The following is a 19,399-nucleotide window of genomic DNA, read 5'->3' as shown; positions in this document are numbered from 1 at the left end:
AGTTTGCCAGAGAGCACATGGATGATACAGCAGAGGATTGGGAGAATGTCATGTGGTCAGATGAAACCAAAGTAGAACTTTTTGGTATAAACTCAACTCGTCGTGTTTGGAGGACGAAGAATATTGAGTTGCATCCCAAGAGCACCATACCTACTGTGAAGCATGGGGGTGGAAACATCATGCTATGGGGCTGTTTTTCTGCCAAGGGGACAGGACGACTGATCCGTGTTAAGGACAGAATGAATGGGGCCATGTATCGTGAGATTTTGAGCCAAAACCTCCTTCCATCAGTGAGAACTTTGAAGATGAAACGAGGCTGGGTCTTCCAACATGACAATGATCCAAAACACACCGCCCGGGCAACAAAGGAGTGGCTCCGTAAGAAGCATTTGAAAGTCCTGGAGTGGCCTAGCCAGTCTCCAGACCTCAACCCCATAGAAAATCTGTGGCGGGAGTTGAAAGTCCGTGTTGCTCGGCGACATCCCCAAAACATCACTGCTCTCGAGAAGATCTGCATGGAGGAATGGGCCAAAATACCAGCTACTGTGTGTGCAAACCTGGTAAAGACCTATAGTAAACGTTTGACCTCTGTTATTGCCAACAAAGGTTATGTTACAAAGTATTGAGTTGTATTTTTGTTATTGACCAAATACTTATTTTCCACCCTGATTTACGAATAAATTCTTTACAAATCCTACCATGTGAATTCATGGATTTTTTTTTCACATTCTGTCTCTCACAGTTGAAGTGTACCTCTGGTGCAAATTACTGACCTCTGTCATCATTTTAGGTGGGGGAACTTGCACAATCGGTGGCTGACTAAATACTTTTTTGCCCCACTGTACCTCACCCAAAGCAATCCCACAGTACAGGAAGGCCAGCAGGACAAAAGCAGCTACCCTTACCAGACAGGTTTTACAGCCAAAAAAACAACCCACCATATTCAGGGTATTACCAGATGACCTTCCATCAACTTCACCTTTTTTCCCCCGTTTAAATCACATTTATTTAAAATCCCATTCAAAACACACTCACGCAGTGATGTAAATCCACTGTGTGGTATTTCCACCCTTGACAATTTGTGGCCAGTGGCCCGTTTTAGAAGGCTGTACCAAACACCAAGGCGATCAGCATCACACACAGACTCAAATTCAATTAACACCTGAAACACAAGAAAGATAAAATTTACTCTAAACATTTTAATTTCACATTCTAAATGGTAGAAAATGGAACACATGGAAACAGTGAGCTAAGCACAGCTTTATTGTGGAGTTCACTGGATTCAAAAGTCAGAAATCCTGGATCAATGAAGCACTGGAGCCGTGCTCAACGTGACCCCTGCACTAATGCTCTAATGTGATGAACACTAGTGCGCATGAGCATATGAAGAATCATGTGCTACAGCGAACAGATTACCTGCAGTCTCTCTTTACTATCTTTATAGTTTTGCAGTTGTGCTTTCATCAAGATAAGTAGCATCCAAAACCAGTCACATTATCTTGTTTTAATGTGTCTGTCAATTTTGGGGGGATAGTTAAGAATACACTTACATAAACACATACATCTCATACAGCCTTTCACAGACTTTTAAAACATGCACTTGTTGCTGCTTATAAGTGTGTTTATACCTTGTAGAGAAGAGGCAGGTAGTTTCTTACAATACCGATTTTTCCCAAAGCTTCTCTGAGATCCCGGAACTCGTCTGGTGAGATGTTCCTGATGTAGATTGTCCGTTCTCCAATATCTATCCCTATCTGTTTCGATAAACCCGGGTGAACATTAAAACAAACCAGAAACAGTATTTAGTTTAACAATATTTCATGCTTTCTTAAACTACAGTTCCAAGATCAAGGTCATAAGTTTGCACATATAGTCACACAGCAGTATGCACCCTGGCAGCTATCTTCATTATCCAAACAATTTATAATTGCAGCTCTTGCTTTTGTTGATAACATTGTTTGAGAAAATATTTAAACTTAGCTGTGTACACAGAAAACCACTTTTGTCCCTTTCCTGGGTTCTTAGTTTTTTGCATGTTTCAAATAAAAAGACAAAAACAAAAAAAACAAAAAAAAAATAAATTTTTTTTAAAATACAAAATGCAGTTTTGAATGAGGATTTAACTTATTGCAGGAAAAAAGTTATCCAAACCTTTCCTAGCCATGTGTTAATATATGCTCATATTTTTCAAGGTGTTTTGACTTGGATGTGAGTGCTGCCAGTTATAACTTTATACTCTATACTTTATAAGGTATTCTAGTGTAGTCTGTGTTTCTGAGATATGTGTGCGTGTTACCTTCTTAACATAACACAGCCGATTCATCAGATATATATAAAACTCAAGCTGAAAGAAAAACAAATAGTTAAAAGTCATTACATCAAATAAATGTTGGATTCTGTTAAATTGATTTCAGTTCAAAGAGTATTTTTTATTACTTATAGCCTCTACAAAATATTACATTTTTTTTTTTTACTTACAACCACATTTTAAATAGATTGAACATTTAAAAACATCAGCTTGCTTTTAAGGATACTGTTTCCATCAACAAGCAGAAACAGATTTTCAATTATTTTTAATAACATATCTCACAACAGTAAAGTGTATTATCTAAACACAGTGCTCACCGGGGTCGTTAAAAAATTCTTGCTCTTCACAACCTGCAGTCGAAGTTTAGACCCATTGAGAAAAAAATGTTTATCTTCTGATGCTAGCACGATGTTTTTGGCTGCCATTGCTGTCGGCATTAGGGCAAAAGCCTGAAGGAAAAACAAACAAACACTGACACACTGCGCTCACAAAATACGTAATAACTAAATGTTAGTTAGGTCGTCTTAGAAAAGACATTTAGAATCCCATTAAAATGAAGGTAATAATCCAGCCCAATGCAAATCCATGGCCTGGTGCTTACCATGCGCGCCTGTGGTATAACGTAGATCGTATCGTCGTAATATTCAAATCTGTGTGGAGTGAGCAGATCGGCGATGTCCTCCTCTTCATAACAGCCATCACGATACTTAGGCAGGTTGCTTATTAACAGCATCTTGCATTTAAGCGAAACAAGCTGTGCAAAAGAAAAGAATAAAGTCAGCGTTTTAGATTAGTTTACAATTGAAGAAATTCCGGACAGAAATCTCAAAAAGGCAAAACATTCAGTTAGAAACAGTGCCTCACTTTGAGCACTGTCTACAACTATGAACACAATGAGGTACATCAGAATAAAATACTGAGTACAAAATGTTTCTGATGCGGATTTTGGTTTGATTTCTTTTTTTTCTTTTTTCTTTTTTAAACATAGTACAGCTCAACCTTGACTCACTGATAAAAAAAAGGCAGTAAGAGTCAGCTATGAAAGTACTTTTCATTTAAGGTGGATCCTTAAAGAGTGATAACTGATTCACAAAAGGCAATGTGTAAACAGCACTACTGCGCTTTTCAAACTCAGGAAGGAAAAACTGTTTCTGTAGTAGACTGTTTAAAAAGAAAAGCTGGGCTTCTATTAATTTGTGAGGAACTTTCATCTCTTATGCTTCTTAAAAGGTTCTTTAGTTTTAAAACAACTTGCTGAGGTATTCAAGCCCCCTACTTAAACCCCTATTTTTTTAAGCACTCAAAACCACCATGTCCTGGATGATTGTGCATATAATTTGAACATTTCAAATTAGCTTTTTAATAACAGACTTTTTTTTTGCCTGTCCCGTTTGGCTCTTTTGCCATCAGAATTATTGTCTAAAGGCGAGGAAAGATGCCCAACGGATTTACTTTACGGATTTACCAAATTGACCATCCCAGCCTTGCCATAATGGTCCATTTGATTCACCTTTTATTGTTTATTTTATTTTCATTTGCTGAATACGGGACAGACTTGACTGGGGGAAAGAAGGGGAGAAGGAAAGGGGGAGAGAAAAAAAAAACAGCTGAGAAGTGGGACGGGGGGGGAAGGGCAAAAAAACCCCCCAAAAACCAACAGAATAAGCAGAGAGAAAAAAAAAATGCATATATCGATCACCTGTTGAGAAAGAAAAAAGAAAACAAGCAGAAGAGAACAAGAGTAATAGAATAAACAACATCACAATGATATATGGGAATATGACAGTAAATACTAAATGTTAAACATTATTGTGCAGCACATAAGATCAACAGAACACAGTGTGCTTTGAGGTAGGAGCCAAAAGGGGTGTAGTTTGTGGGTGTGATCACCCGTGTGTACACCTGTGAGCATGGACGCGCTTGTTTTTTTAAAAGGTTCCTTCATGTAATGATCTGCTAGAGGGTGTGGGGGGGCCACAGCCCCGTCCTCCAGAGCATGAAGCAGGTATGGAGGAGATCAAAACTCCAGACATCCAGAGGCCCTCAGAACACAAGAGACCTAGGAAGACCAGCAGACGGGCAGCCGCGCCACTGTCCCAGAAAGAGCTGAGGAGAGTCCCAGATGAGGGCTCACTCAGCAGCCGCGGAGCAGAAGCCAGGGGGGGTTGCAGTGACGTGCCCATGAGCTCCGCCGGCAGCCAGCTGTGCCTGGGTGACCGAGCTCCAGGCCAAGGGGCCCGGGGCACTCCACCTCCGGAGTGGCCCGAGCGAGCCCCAGGCTCCAGGCCCCGATAAGCGGCCACCAAGGAGTGAGCCGGTGTGTACCTGGACGCCCTTCCCCGGACACAAAGAACCACCAACGCACCGATGTCTGAGGGAGTCCGCCACCGGCAGGGGAAGTGGTGGGGGGTGGAGATAGGCCTCCATACCTTGGATGGCCTGAGATGTCCCCAGAGAGGTGGCGTCTGATACCCAACCTGACATATAGACACAGACATACAGGCACACACAGACACAAACATCCATTCCCACCCTCATGCTCTCATATGCACTTACTCCACACTCAACCAACGTGGAGACAGACATAAAGACACAATCACACTCCCCAAGCGTACTCTACGAACAGTGTTGGGGAGTAACGGAATACATGTACCGCCATTACGTATTTAAAATACAAAATATGAGTAAAAATTCAATTTAAAATTTTGTTGTTTACTTTTAAAATTACCAATAACACTGCACCAAGCTATCTTAAGGAACTTTTAAACCCATATGCTCCTGCTAGGGCTTTAAGGTCATCCTCACAGTTACTACTGTTGGTTCAGCCCAGATCTCGACTGAAATCTAGAGGTGATCAATCGTTTGCTCTAGTTGCACCGGAGCTGTGGAACAATCTCCCGATTGGCATCCGGGCGTCTGATTCTATTCATTCTTTTAAATCACGGCTCAAAACATATCTTTTTAAACTTGCCTTTTCTACCAGTTAAATGCTGGCTTGCTTGCAGTGACCTATTGTATTAAATTCTCTGCTTTCTTTCCATTATTGGTGTCTTTTATCATGGTGGTACAGTCTTACCTTGCTATAACCTATGTGTTGCAGTTTACTCTTATTGGTGGCTTTTACCTGTGAACATAATCCGTTACTTTTATGAATTTGATGTTAATGTGTGAACTGTTTTATTTTTTATTGTTTTATGTAAAGCACTTTGGTATGCCCAAGGCTTTTAAATGTGCTCTATAAATAAAGATTGTTGTTGATTGTTGTTAACTGTATTCCGTTACAGTTACCGTTTAAAAAGGTGGTATTCAGAATACAGTTACTTTGTTGAAATAAATGGATTACACTGCGGTACTTTCCTGTTTCATATTGTCGCGGGTCAGGACTGTTTGGGTTTTGTTTGACAGCTACGTTCTGTTGTTCCAGGCGGCAGCGTTACGGTTGCCATGGTTACAGGGCAACGCTCTCTCTCTGCAACTGTGTGTTTCCTGGGTGAGAGAGCGCCTTTTCGTTGTTGTTGTTGTGCTAAGCTAACAGGCGGAATGCTACAAGCATAGCTCTAAAGAATGTAGCATCATGGGCAGTGTAGTCCGTGTTGCAGGGAGAATGGACTGCCATACACGTTATGGGTCTGTGAGCGCGAGGAGGGAGAAAAAGGGGAGTGGAAAGGTACGAGTTGTCATCGAGGAAAAACGGGAGCTGGAAGCATGTAAATATAATAATAACCACTTCAGCCAAGAAGAGAGCCTGACGAGCCCAGATGTAAGTAAGCTATTAAGACTCGACTGTACACCGTGTTCATGTTTTCCTCCGAAAACAATAAGTTCCGTTGGAGCAGCCTTTCGACGCCTCTCTCTGTCTCTCGCAAGAAAAGTTGACCCACACAACAAAGTAAAGCTATTTTTTGGCTACGAGCCGACAGGGACCCCGCCGTATTAGTCAGAGGTCCTTTACTACAGTTCGGAGTCGCGGACCTTCAGTAATAGTAATAAATCACACAGCAATAGTACATTCACGTAGTTGTAAAAAGCATGATAATATATTAAGTAATCCAAAGTATTCAGAATACGTTACTGTCATTGAGTAACGTAACGGAATACGTTACAGAATACATTTTGGGGCATGTATTCTGTATTGGAATACATTTTAAAAGTAACCTTCCCAATACTGTCTATGAACCAGGTCTAGGTACCCTTGCCCCTGGAGGGGGGAACTGCACCCAGACCCAGGTGGTGTTACCCTTTTCCCTGTGGTGGGGAGAAGCAGACCGCCCGACTCCACAGCAGCAGGGAGGCCCCACATTCCAGGCCGCAGTTGGACGGCCAACTCCTCCTCCTAGCCCCCCCGCTCCAGCAGGCCGCAGAGAACAGGGGTGAGAGAAGACTCCAAACCTCCCTCCGGCCGCTTATATGTAGTGTTGATGCATATGTGTTCTAAGGTGCATTTAAAACCCAGGAGGGCATGGAGCTACCTGCCAGAGAGCAGCAGGTAAGCGCATAGCCCCTCCTGCTAGCCCTCAATGTATATGTGTATTTAAAATTGAGAGGTGGGCAACGACGCCAGGGGTGAGGTGTACAGACTTTTAATATGTGTTAGTATACAAGATAATTTTTCGCCATCTTACAATGCTGTGATTGCAGCCATTCTCCAACTCTCTGTGAATAGTACTCATGGCCATTGATCAATGGGTTTTGATCAGTGGTTGTTGATCAATGGTCATGAGAATTTGCATAATTAAAATTAAGGGACTGACTTCCCAGCCCACTGTTCTTTCAGTGGGCTGGTTTCAGTCATTATGCAAATGTACTGTTTATAAGATTTGGGGAAACCTGCAGTCAGCTGAGACTGAAGAAGTCAGTTGGATGGGTGACAAAACGGTTCTCCCACAAAACGCTACGTCCAGATGAACAGAATCAACTTTTGGAGATACACGATAATTATTTTGTTTTGGTACTAAATTGGTAACCATGCTTTGTGTAATTCTATTAGTGTATGTAAATCTCTGGTATTGCGACATACCTACTGAATTTTTAACATTTTTCTACATTTACACCCACTTGAGTGTCACCTGACAATGAGATATAACCCAACTATAAACTTTTAAAACAAATTGAACTATTTCAGATCAAAACTTAACCACTTTGACAAAGCATGTTTTTCTTACAGGTATAATTTAAGTGTTTTTTTAATGTTACCTTTTTACGGGGAAGCCTGACTGTCTTGAGACAAACTGTAAAGTGCAGAGCAAAAGAAAAACAGAAAATAATTATAAAATAGAAAATATCTTCACACTGGGAAATCTTTCATACAGATCTTTGGGGATTTCTTACGGATTTTTTCTGGACATAGTTGCTTTTCTATCAGTTCCTCAAATGTTGGGTGGGTAGGAGCGACCGGCTGATCCTTTGAGATCTTCTTTGCAGTCACAGAGACTTAGAATAAAGGAAATGTAGTTAAGTTAAATAGTGGTAGTTTAGATAGGATGCAAATTACCCAGCTGATTTAAATAAAAATCTGAAAACTGTTCTCGTCATGAAGCACAGTCTTTAGCTTTTGATTCCGTCCAACATCCTGCTGTCAAAGATACTCCACACTTGAAGGTGTTTTCTGTCCACTTACCTTTGTCCTTTGTAACCGTTTCTACACTTTCAACTCTTTGCTTTGCCTCCACAGAAATCTCAGGTGATTTTCCTGCAGTCTGCTGTTGTGTTTCTTCTTGTAGAGCAGAATCTGAGCTCTGTTCGGTCTGTTCTGAAGCTTTGAGTGAATCTTCTGGACTTTTGATGACAGTTTGTGGTTTCTGAGGTGGATCAGTGGGTTTTGGTGGCGATGTATTTGGCTTGGTCTCAGCTGCACTAGTTGGTAGTTGATTCTCACTTGATATAGTTGGTGACGTCTGATTATCTTTGCCGTCAGTAGAAGTTTCAACTTCTGTGTGGTCCTCCCTTTCAGAAGCTGATGATTTTCGTGCTTCACCTTTAGGCCCCATCGCAGATTCATGAATCTTTGTTTCAGGTTTCTTGTGTTTTGTCTCTACATCAGGCTTATCCTCTGACGTTGTTGATTTAGAAGGATCCATTTTTTCTTTTTTCAGAGTTCCTGCTGATTTAGATTTCTGCGTCGTTGAGGCCGTTTCTCCTTTGGAAGTCAAGACTTTTGGCTCACCATCAACTGCAGCACCTTTAATTGGTTCAACAGCCTTCATAGTATTGGCTGTATTTTTAGGTGCCACCACAGCTTCTTTAGCACCGGTTTGAGACCCTTTGGGTTTACGTTTTCCTTTCAAATCACTGGTGTTAGGCTGCTTTTCGGGACTCTTCGTAGATTTACTCTTAGATTTTTCGAGGCTTGAAGCTGCTTCTTCAGCCTTATCACCAGTTTTTACAGTTTTAGCTTTCTGCTCAGCTGAGATGTTTTTCGCTTTGGAAACCGAGACTTTTGCTGTAGTTTCCAGTTTAGTTTTTGTGGTTTTCTTGAATGCAATTTCCTGCAAACAAAGATAATTTCGGATTAATCAGATAACTGATTATTTTGCCACAGAAGAGCTGCAATGTTAATATTTGTATTTCTCAAGGGAAAACAAAGTTACCTTTTCATTAACAACACTGACAGTTACTTCTTTTATGTCAAAGTTCTTTAAGCTCTTCAGTTTCTCAGCATCTTCCTGTTTCTTGAAACACACAACTGCCTGGGTGTGCACAAACACACACACACATTAATTTGGATTACTACCAAAACTATTACGTTACTACATTCACACTAAAAATCATATATGAGCACTTGTCAGTAGCTTACAAGTATTTGATGACAAGTTTGAGTTTTCCAAGAAAACTACAAGCAACGGTGGCAACTTGCAAGAAACCAGTGCGATTCCAAGGATGTTTTTAGTGCAATGTGTATATATAGATTTTAAAAAATGCATAATGCAAAGCAGCAAAATAAAAACAAAATACATTGTGTATGCTTTCATAGGATTAGACTTGAGCAGAAACTTCCTGACATTGCGATGTCTATATAAAAGCTCAGTATAATCCAAAGTAGCCTTGAATGTGAGGGCTGCAAGACCACAGAAGGAAAGTAAGGATAACCAACTGACTTTAAACCGCATGATGAATGCAGGACAACAACCATGAATGGACAGTACATTTATAGAGAATTGTAGCTACGATGCATAAATATCTATCTTCGATTGCAGAAGCAAACCAGGAGACACATTTTCTCTAGATTCACAAGCAGGTCAATGAAGTCATCCATCTATAACAGTGAACAAATTTCAGTGTACATACCTGTAATTTTGACCTAAACAAAACAACTGACTTGGTTTTTCCGAATTTCTCCACAGCAGAAATCACTTCACTGTGAGAGAGACTACTGACAATCCCTTGTAGCCTCACCATGGTTGGAGGGGAAGATTTAGCAGCCTGCGGAAACACAGCGAAGAAAAATATGAACAATATGAACCAAATGCAGATTTCATCATGACAACTGGACTCAAAGTTTGTGCTTGTATAAATTTGTGCTGAAGGATTTAATCTTGGTTTTGTGGCATCAACAATCATGTCATCTGTCACTGACCACATTATAAATTGTCCAAAACTGTCCATTCATGAAAAAAGGCATCATGTGAAGTCACCTTGGTCTTCTCTGTGCTAGGCCTCCCTTTAAGTGATTCTGGAGATGCAGAACGTGAGGACGATGATGTTGATGGGGACGACTTCATCTTGGCTAGCTCAGCCAGCAGGGCAGGAGCCAAAGTTTTGACGACAGTCTCCAGGTCAGACTGTTTTGATAAGGACTGGAGAGCTAAAATACCACAGGTACAAAAGAGATTCACACATTGGTGGGTCCCAAGTCTCAAAAATCATCTATTGCTTCTGAAAGTTTTATAATCGTAGAAAAAACTATACTGACATTTTCTGGTGGTACTGGTCTTTATTTATAATTTGCATTAGTAAAGTTAATGTTGTGTGTGTGTGTGTGTGTGCGGGGGGGGGGGGGGGGGGGGGGGGGCAACTTTGATCTTAGAAAAACCTAATGAGTACATACCAAAAAATACCATGAAGCAATTTTCAAACCTGATGTTTCCAGCAGTTTCTTTGCCAAGATCTTCGAGCTGCTCAACTTTCGCATAGGAGATGACCTCTCTGTCGACGATCGCCTCTCCCAGCTTCTCCTTGGTGATGAACATTTCTCATCTCTTCTTCTCGGCGAGGATCGTCTCTCACGTCCCCTTGAGCGTGATCGATATCGTGAAGAGGAAGGACGGTCATACCATGAGGAGTCAGAATGAGACCAGGACCTGAAAGAAGTATGGATCAAAGAACTTAATGACTCATAAACATCTCAAAGCACACATGCAGCATGGATACAAAAGGAAAATAGTCCACCAATTAAGTGTTTTTAAGTTTACATTATTAAATAAATTACATTTCGCCCTCTCCACTGGAGAGCTAAATCTTTTTGATTGATCCTAGTTCTCAAAATGTATGTTGGACAGACCTGCGATTACGTCTGGAGATGTACGGAGATCGTGATCGGCTTCTGTGTCTCTCCCTTCGGGGGCTGCGTGATCGAGAACGGGAATGACTAATTCGTCTGTCCCTCCTACGCTCCAAGTCACGGAGGCGACGTGAACTGCCGGAGCGGGAACGGCAACTTCGTCTGTCCCTGCTACGCTCCGGGTCATGATGGCTGCGGGAGCGGGAACGGCTACTTCGTCTATTTCTTCTTCGCTCCGAGTCACGATGAGTGCGGGGGCTGCGAGAGCGGGAACGGCTACTTTGCCTGTCCCTGCTACGCTCCGAGTCACGATGGCTCCGGGGGCTGCAGGAACGGGAACGACTCTCATGTCTGGTTTTCTTCTGGGAAGTCTCAGCAGAAGTTGAGGGAGAGGGCTTGGCACCTGATGCACTAACAATTGCATATAAAAAGAAAGGCACATGTTAAATCAAAGAAAATGAAAGCCTCCAATACTGGCATGTTTTTTTATTTGCCAAATGACTTCAAATGAAGATAATTACTCTAGCAGTGATGCTATTTCACCGTTCCATTCTGGGTATCTGTGGAAAAACACAGATACATTTTTGTCAGATGTTGCAAGGTAGAATGTCCTTAAAAATATATTATTGTTCATTAATCCAGAAACTCAGAAATGTATTCAGCCTTTCAACAATTTAGGTTAGGGAAAATGGCGCATGGTAAATGCTGCAAATCATTAAGTTGCTTTAAATTAAAAAAATACAAATGAACAGTTCTTAGGAAGCTATCCTAGCATTACAACCCCGGCATCATTTTGGCACACCCATGGTTGTGCTGCCCCAAAGATATCGGTTCATAATCACGAAGTACAGAGAAGAAAGATTGACCGCTTTCGCAGAAGTTTGAAGTTCTCGATGTGAAGGCTGGTATTCTGGTGGGAGACCCAATCCTAGTGGTCACAACAAAACACAAACATTTAGACAAGGTTTGTTATTATCAGGAGCAACGTTTGTCATTGACATCACTTGCTGATAAAAGGTCACTAAACTTTGCAGTGGCCTTAAAAAAATTCTTAAAATATTAACAGTTAGTCCTTCACTGAACGCAGAAGCATTATAACATTAGCCAGGAGTTTGGATTGTATTTAAACCTTCATAGGCCAAAAACCAGGAACAAATAAGCATGACACATTATACCTCTCCTGGGATAAAATTTTAAAAGTGAAATTATTTAGTATATATAGAAAACACAAGTCAAACATCTGATTACACACAACCAAAACGAAAGGATCATCTTAGGCTCTGGATTCTGGACTCTCAGGCTCTTCTTATGTCATCAAACTTTCCCGAGGCTCCAAGAAGGTCAGCGCAGTAGAGGCCAAGTTTGGATTAGGACAAAATGCACCACCTATGACGATCACAGTTGGAGTAGCGACAGGAAGATGATGTTGAAATAGGCCAGAAGAGGAAGGCGCTGTTTCTTTGACGAGGAGCTCAAATGTGAAATTTGGTGCAGCGAAGGAAGGCCGATCCATAAAGAGAGATTCAACAACAAATCAAATCTGGTGCTTGTGTAGCTCATGACTGGGCGCAGCGGGTGCTTATGTTTGTGGTAGTAAATGATGTTGCCTTTTGGGACACAGAAACACTAACTTAAAAAGAAAGTATGAGTAAAAAAAAAAAGAAAAAGAAGCAAGTATTACACAAAAACAAGGTGCCTACTAATGTGAAATAAAGGACAAAACACACTATTCTTAACTCTAATGACAAAAGACAAAAAGGGAAACTTTCACATTCAGCAACAGTTCCAGAAAAAGCAAAGCTGAATGTGCACTGTGGAACAGCAGCCCAAGAACAGAGACAAATGAAAAAACAGCCATCTTCCAACATTTTCTGATGCACAGGCTCATCAGGTTTGCAGGTTTCTCCTCATCATGTCATCCGAGGCCTTGGTTCCATTGTTAGCAAAAGCCTTGAATGTCTTCGCATCAGTTTATGTCATTTTAAAAGAGATTAAATCTATCAATTGCAAGTACAGACCACTGAATATTCTGAAGGTCTCTTATTAGTAGTGTTTTTCAATTACAATATCTGATAGACATATAGTTAACTTTAGTCTGCACTGTAATCCTTCAGAAATTCTGGTACAGAATACTGAATTGCAGAAATATGTGAAAAATTTGTCCAAATGTTTGTATTCCAAGTTGGTAGTCTTCCTACAGTCATCATTATGAAGGAATAGTGTATAAAACAAACCAAATAGACTTTAAAGTAGCATACATGAAGTTTTTTCAAAACTACAATTCTATAATGGGATCCAAAATCAATTCAAAAACAAAAAACATTGCATGTCAAATAAATAAAAACCGACAGAAAGCAAAAACATCGAACAATCTTCCACTTACCTTCATCTGAGTACATTCCTTGTTACATAAAGAGCAGGTATGAGGAAAGACCATAGGTGAAGCGCCAGTGTAGTCTTGCATCTGGGCCAGCACTGGGATATTCCTTGTCACTTCTACCTTTGCTGGAAGCTGCTTCGTGGAAGCGGGCTGCGGTATATGAATGAAATTCATGAAGTTCTGCATTAGCGGAGAGAGACCCGGAGGAACGGGCATCATGAGCCCTGGCATGAGGGACGGCTGTGGAACTGGCTTTGCAGCCGAAAAAACTTGAGACTGCAAAGCTTGTCCCATATGCACAGCTGGCTGATTCTGCATCTGCTGCAACCCAATCGGCAGGTTAGGTACCTGGGCCGTCTGCTGCTTCAGTTGCGTCTGCTTCAGTTGTTGCTGTTGCGTCTGCTTCAGTTGTTGCTGTTGCGTCTGCTGCTTCTTCAGTTGTTGCATCTGCTTCAGTTGTTGCTGTTGCGTCTGCTGCTGCTTCAGTTGTTGCTGTTGCGTCTGCTGCTGCTTCAGTTGTTGTTGTTGCGTCTGCTGCTGCTTCAGTTGTTGCATCTGCTTCAGTTGTTGCTGTTGCGTCTGCTGCTGCTTCAGTTGTTGCATCTGCTTCAGTTGTTGCTGTTGCGTCTGCTGCTGCTTCAGTTGTTGCGTCTGCTGCTGCTGCTTTGGTGGTGGTTGTTGCATTGTCTGTTTCACTTGTTGCTGTTGTACCTGCTTCTGCTTCTGCTGCATTTGCTGTTTGTTCATCTGCTCAGAAACATTTGATACTTGCCCGTGAGTCTTACTCTTTTCTTTGATGTGACTGTCGCTGCTGCTGCTGCCAATGAGTACAAGGCCAGGTCGGCTTGGATGCACACTATGAACTATATTAGGAGTTAGTTGGCTTTTTGATGCTGAATAGCGATCTGGCTCTGGATTTTTCAACGGAAGGGCTTTAGTGACTTCTGCTTTAAGAGATCTTATGTCTGTGTCCGTCTTCGGCAGAGAGAAACCTTTGAAGATTTCTTGAGATGACTGGTTCGGTTGGGTGTGCAGTTGTTGAGCTGGATCGCTGCTTCGCATTGAGCCATGACTGGTAAAAGAGCTGCCTTGATCACGGGAAGAAACCAAGGTGCTGTTTTTCACCTCTGTCATACTTTTTTGCAGTGATTCTCGACTGTGACCGCTACTATCATAGGAGCCCATCAGCAGCGTACCTCCAGTTCCACCACTACTGGCTCCACTGCTGCTCCTTCCAATTTCATCCCCAAAGCTTCCAGTATATTTTCCAGTATGTCCATAATCAATCACTTTACTTGGTTGGACAATAGGTGACAATTCATCCCGGCACATCCCTTCCCCTCTTGAAGTACTTAACCTTTCCTTTCCACTCATACTTGTGGTGGAATGAGGATCATAGTAGGATTTTGATGGATCTGCTGTGGCAGATCTCTTTGCCTTTTCCATGCGGATTTGTCGTAAGATAAAAGGCAGGTTGTCAGGAGTCATCTGATCTTCTGGGTATGAGATCAGATGTTCCAGGTCCCCTTTTTCAAGTCCAAACTGCATAAGGATGTTCACAGCTGTTTCTGAAGTGTACTTGGGACGAGTAGACTCTGCAGAACCCACAGGTTTGTCTGGCACTGGGTAGTCATAATCACCTAAGCCTGGAATGGATTGCACATTGCGCTCTCTTTCATTCGAGGCATTAAACTTACTGTCGCCAGTGCTTTGATAGCTCAATGAAGCAGATGATGAACAGTATTTAGACGAATCATCCTCAGTTTCCCGTTTGTAGCTTGGCAACCAGTCCATGGAGCTAGTGCTACTTGCAACATCAGGGGGTCTTCGAGAGTTTGAGGACAACACGTAGGAAGTCACATCTTTGCTTGAAGAATGATACTCATGTCTTTGAGTAAAATGACTGCTCTTGTCTACAGGCTGATGACTCACATCCTCTCTGGCTCTACTTATATGCATGTCTATGGACCTCTTTATGTCCTCTTCCATTGAAGTCTTACTCGCTTCTGGCCTGTAGCTCATTATTCCCCCAGATTTTGCAGGAGTCGCAGATGAAACTCCGGAAGAGCTAAAGCTGGACCCAGGCCCAAGATGAGGAGATGTCTTATGAGAGTCTCTCTCTGCCTGCATACTGGACTGTCCATAGTGCCCCTGGGCTGAACTTTGTTTCCCAGAGGCATAGGGGTTATATGAGGGATGGGACATGGTGTTAGCAACCTTCAGAAGGTTTAGTAGACTGATGGCTGCAGCTGTGGGGGGTGTTGTGGGTATAAATGGGGCAGGTGTGTTGGTTCGACCATCAACAGCAATAGCGTTATTTATCTGTGTCAACGCAACGTGGGCTTTCAGCTGAGCCAGCCGCAAGCATGCAGCTTGCTGTCCGATCAGTAAAAAGCTTCCTGGGAGCCCACCCAGTAGGGGGCTCTGTTGGGGCCCTGGTGCAGGAGAAGGGGTGTAACGCTTCAATGACAATGGAAAGCTGGAAAGTTAAAAATAAAGAAAACAAAGAATTAAGGTTAATCAGTTGTACTGGGCCTCAGAATCTTGGAAAGATGAAATCCATCGTCTGGGAGGCCTTTTCTTAATTTGCAGACTTCCCGAAGATCATTCATTCATTCGGATTCATTCTGTTAGTATCATCTTCAGGGCTTCACTAGTAAGAAGGAAAGGTAGAAACAAAAGCATCAAAAACAGAGAAAAAGAAAAAACAAGAGATTAAAACAATAGAGACACAGGAGACAACAACAACAAAATAGAAAGGAGGTGTTAATCTCAGAAGAATAAGGTTAATACACTCAACAAAAATATAAACGCAACACCTTTGTTACTGCTCCCATTCCCCATGGGATGGACGTAGAGACCTAAAATTCATTCCAGATACACAATATAACCATCCCTCCCAAACAGTGGTCACAAATCAGTCCAAATGTGTGGTAGTGGGCACATCTGCCATATTGAGATAATCCATCCCACCTCACAGGTGTGCCACATCAGGATGCTGATCTGACATCATGAGTAGTGCACAGGTGTACCTCAGGCTGCCCACAACAAAAGGCCACCCTGGAATGTGCAGTTTTGTCTCACAGCAAAATGCCACAGATGCCACAAGCAATGAGGGAGCGTGCAATTGGCATGCTGACAGCAGGAATGTCAACCAGATCTGTCGCCCGTGCATTGAATGTTCATTTCTCAACCATAAGCTGTCTCCACAGGCGTTTCAGAGAATATGGCAGCACATCCAACCGGCCTCACAACCGCAGACCTCGTGTAACCACACCAGCCCAGGACCTCCACATCCAGCAGGTTCGGGATGTGCTTGACCGGCGTATACGACAGCGTGTACCAGTTCCCACGAATATCCAACAACCTCGCACAGCCATTGAAGTGGAGTGGACCAACATTCCACAGGCCACAATTGACAATCTGATAGACTCCATGCGACGATGTGTTGCACTGCATGAGGCAAATGGTGGTCACACCAGATACTGACCGGTTCTGGGTCCCCAGACCCCCAATAGCGCAAAAAAACTGCACATTTCAGGGTGGCCTTTTGTTGTGGGCAGTCTGAGGTACACCTGTGCAATAATTATGATGTCAGATCAGCATCCTGATGTGGCACACCTGTGAGGTGGGATGGATTATCTCAATATGGCAGATGTGCCCACTACCACACATTTGGACTGATTTGTGACCACTGTTTGGGAGGGATGGTTATATTGTGTATCTGGAATGAATTTTAGGTCTCTACGTCCATCCCATGGGGAATGGGAGCAGTAACAAAGGTGTTGCGTTTATATTTTTGTTGAGTTTAGATCTTCCAAAGCAGGTTATCTTATCCTTCTCTATCCTTTGCATGTCCCTGATCTGTGGATAGAGACACAGAACATACACGCTAGTCGTCCAATGTCCAGATGATTCTAACAAGACCCATGATTAGTACCCAATAAGGTTGAACTAACATATGCACACAAATTTGTGTGCATATGTTGCTACACGGGTGTGTTTTTTTATTATGACGATCTTCAAGTCCAGTCCACAAGTTGCAGTGCTGTGCTGGATAGGCAGCATTCAGAAGAGAGATGACGTATGGCTTGGAAAGTTGGTGAAGGAAGCTGGATCTGCTGTTGACTTTCTGGTAATGACAGCACACAGATGGACCTCAACCGGTGCAAACTGCCATTGTCATGAACACATCCTCCTACCCCCTAAACATGATCGCATAAACCAAAGGAGCATGCTCAGTGGCAGGTTGGTGGCATAGAGCAGCTTATGATGATCTTCTGTCTCCTCAGAGGACATGATTAGACTCCTCCGCTCATCTTGAATTGCAGCAGATAAGGGACTAAAGTTGAGTACCATAATTGATGCTCTGTTGTCTGCTTGCACTTAATTTAACTGGTTATATAAGCTCTCTCCACTTTCAGTGACTTTAGTGTCACTGTAAAATCATTTTACACCGTGGAATAATTTAATTAATCCATACACTATCTGCACAGACATTGTCCTGATCATTATGTAAGGACTTTTTACAAACTTTTCACATATGCAACAGGCTATGTTCCGAGAAGTGCAGTAAAAGCGTCCCAACAATTCTTACATTAAACAACAGCAACAGTGAGAGAAAGCATTGTCACGAATGAAAACCAATGACTATTTTTTTGAAAACCTTTGCAAACCTCAAAAGAAAATTAGTTGGTAAAACTGCAGCTACAAACTACTGAACGTTTGCTGTTTGCTCCCTTTGTGCTTTGATGGCTCTCTAATTTTAGGGACAAACTGTTATCCAGTGCAAAACTGGACTGGTGCATGTCTTCTATATAGATCCTTACTACCAAAGTCATCAATGATGACATCAATGATGACTCAATGATTTCCCTCAATGTTACTATTTTTGTTTGTTTGTTTGTTTTGGGGGGTGGGGGGGGGGGTTGTATTGCTTGTGTTAGCTAGGTTATGCTTAAAAGTAATTTAAGAGAAAGTGAATTGCATAGATACACACACCTACCAGATGTAAAGAAGAATAACGCAATAGGAGAAAAGACTGAAATAAATAAATGTTTAAAAAAAACATAGATCCTTAAGTGGTAATATAGAACAACACAACTAACCAACAGCTCAGCTGAACACAACATGATTAGTTGTTAATGACATTAGGGCTGCACAATATTAGGAAAACCTGCGATGTGCGATAACTATGATCAATACTGCGATAACGATATGACTTGCGATAAAATAAATATAAAAAAAACAAATACATAGTTTCCGTTTTACTGCAAGTTTTATTTAAATAAAGCTGCTGTATTAGCAGTGTAACAACAAAGTGCACTTTAACATTGAAACATTGCCCCCATAAAAAAAATTCTGAGGCTTGAATTCTGAAAGACATCCTTCCTGGTCTCTAGAATTAGTTTTAAATACATAACTTAAATTATACTGCAAATTATCTCAATGCAGTTGTTCATCATTTTACAACTCACAAAGTAGTTATGATGTAAGTCAAAACTGGAGAGGAAACTTTACTGTAGTGTTTGCGTAGTTTTCAGCTTGGCTCAGTTCAAACATGACGGTCTTGCGGCATGTTTCGTACACTTGTGGAATGGCGACATGGGAAAAGTAATTTTGTGAGGTGTCTCCGGTCCACTTTATGTATCAGACTGGTGAAGCACTCTCTGCTAACTGTATTTATAGGCATCATGTCTTTGTCAAAAAATGTGTAATGACCTCTGTTATTTCTTTGTAGCGCTTTGACGCTTTCTCATAAGGAGTCCCACTTGAAAAACTAATACAGAGACGGCTTTTGGACTGCGGTGCTCTTTGTCTTAACATTAGCAACCTTTGTTTGGTTTGCCCTGTCTTTCTGGAACTCTTCAAACAGTTCTCTGTGGTTGTATTGAAGATGATGGTTCAGAGTAGTCATGTTTCCTCTGGTGGTTGCCACGAGTGTTCGGCAAGTTTTGCAGAGTACCTGTGTTTGGAGAACGTTGTCTTTATCAAATCCAAAGTACCTCCAAATAAGCGAGGTACTATCTTTTTTTTTAGGCACGAGTTCATATTCAGTAGCGTTCTCGTCATGCGTCTCGCTCTCAGCCTTTACAACTCTGACTCGTTGCTGCAGCGTTGTTCGCTCACCACCTGCGTAGGAGGCGGGCCTCTAATCCATTTAATTGGTTAATGCCGTGAAGGGCTCTATTCGACTGGTCAAATGTATAAAGGG

At 41.9% G+C, this 19,399-nt stretch overlaps 1 protein-coding gene across 3 annotated transcripts in view; it reads right to left on the bottom strand.

Annotated features, from left to right (window-relative positions):
• LOC309703787 (uncharacterized protein) overlaps positions 1 to 19,399 on the bottom strand; it is a 61,646-nt gene that overhangs the window by 32,137 nt on the left and 10,110 nt on the right. For 2 of the 3 annotated variants that reach the window (XM_082528682.1, XM_082528684.1), the window contains exons 2-17: positions 13,189 to 15,664; positions 11,672 to 11,733; positions 11,327 to 11,365; positions 10,806 to 11,216; positions 10,382 to 10,605; positions 9,940 to 10,109; positions 9,593 to 9,727; positions 8,896 to 8,994; positions 7,926 to 8,793; positions 7,637 to 7,738; positions 7,502 to 7,536; positions 2,910 to 3,062; positions 2,626 to 2,757; positions 2,297 to 2,344; positions 1,629 to 1,754; positions 1,036 to 1,162 (exon numbers count right to left, since the gene is read on the bottom strand). In XM_082528682.1, coding sequence (XP_082384808.1) covers positions 1,036 to 1,162; positions 1,629 to 1,754; positions 2,297 to 2,344; positions 2,626 to 2,757; positions 2,910 to 3,062; positions 7,502 to 7,536; positions 7,637 to 7,738; positions 7,926 to 8,793; positions 8,896 to 8,994; positions 9,593 to 9,727; positions 9,940 to 10,109; positions 10,382 to 10,605; positions 10,806 to 11,216; positions 11,327 to 11,365; positions 11,672 to 11,733; positions 13,189 to 15,390 — 4,933 coding nt within the window. In that variant the 5' untranslated portion in view covers positions 15,391 to 15,664. Of the gene's footprint in view, positions 1 to 1,035; positions 1,163 to 1,628; positions 1,755 to 2,296; positions 2,345 to 2,625; positions 2,758 to 2,909; positions 3,063 to 7,501; positions 7,537 to 7,636; positions 7,739 to 7,925; positions 8,794 to 8,895; positions 8,995 to 9,592; positions 9,728 to 9,939; positions 10,110 to 10,381; positions 10,606 to 10,805; positions 11,217 to 11,326; positions 11,366 to 11,671; positions 11,734 to 13,188; positions 15,839 to 19,399 lie in introns of all 3 variants that reach the window. The other variant, XM_082528683.1, reaches the window with a different exon arrangement.

The sequence above is a fragment of the Aulonocara stuartgranti genome (assembly GCF_965226115.1).
Source record: "Aulonocara stuartgranti genome assembly, chromosome: 3".
NCBI lineage: Eukaryota > Metazoa > Chordata > Actinopteri > Cichliformes > Cichlidae > Aulonocara > Aulonocara stuartgranti.
Note: the sequence above shows the minus strand (reverse complement) of the source record. Positions and strands in the feature narration are given on the sequence as shown.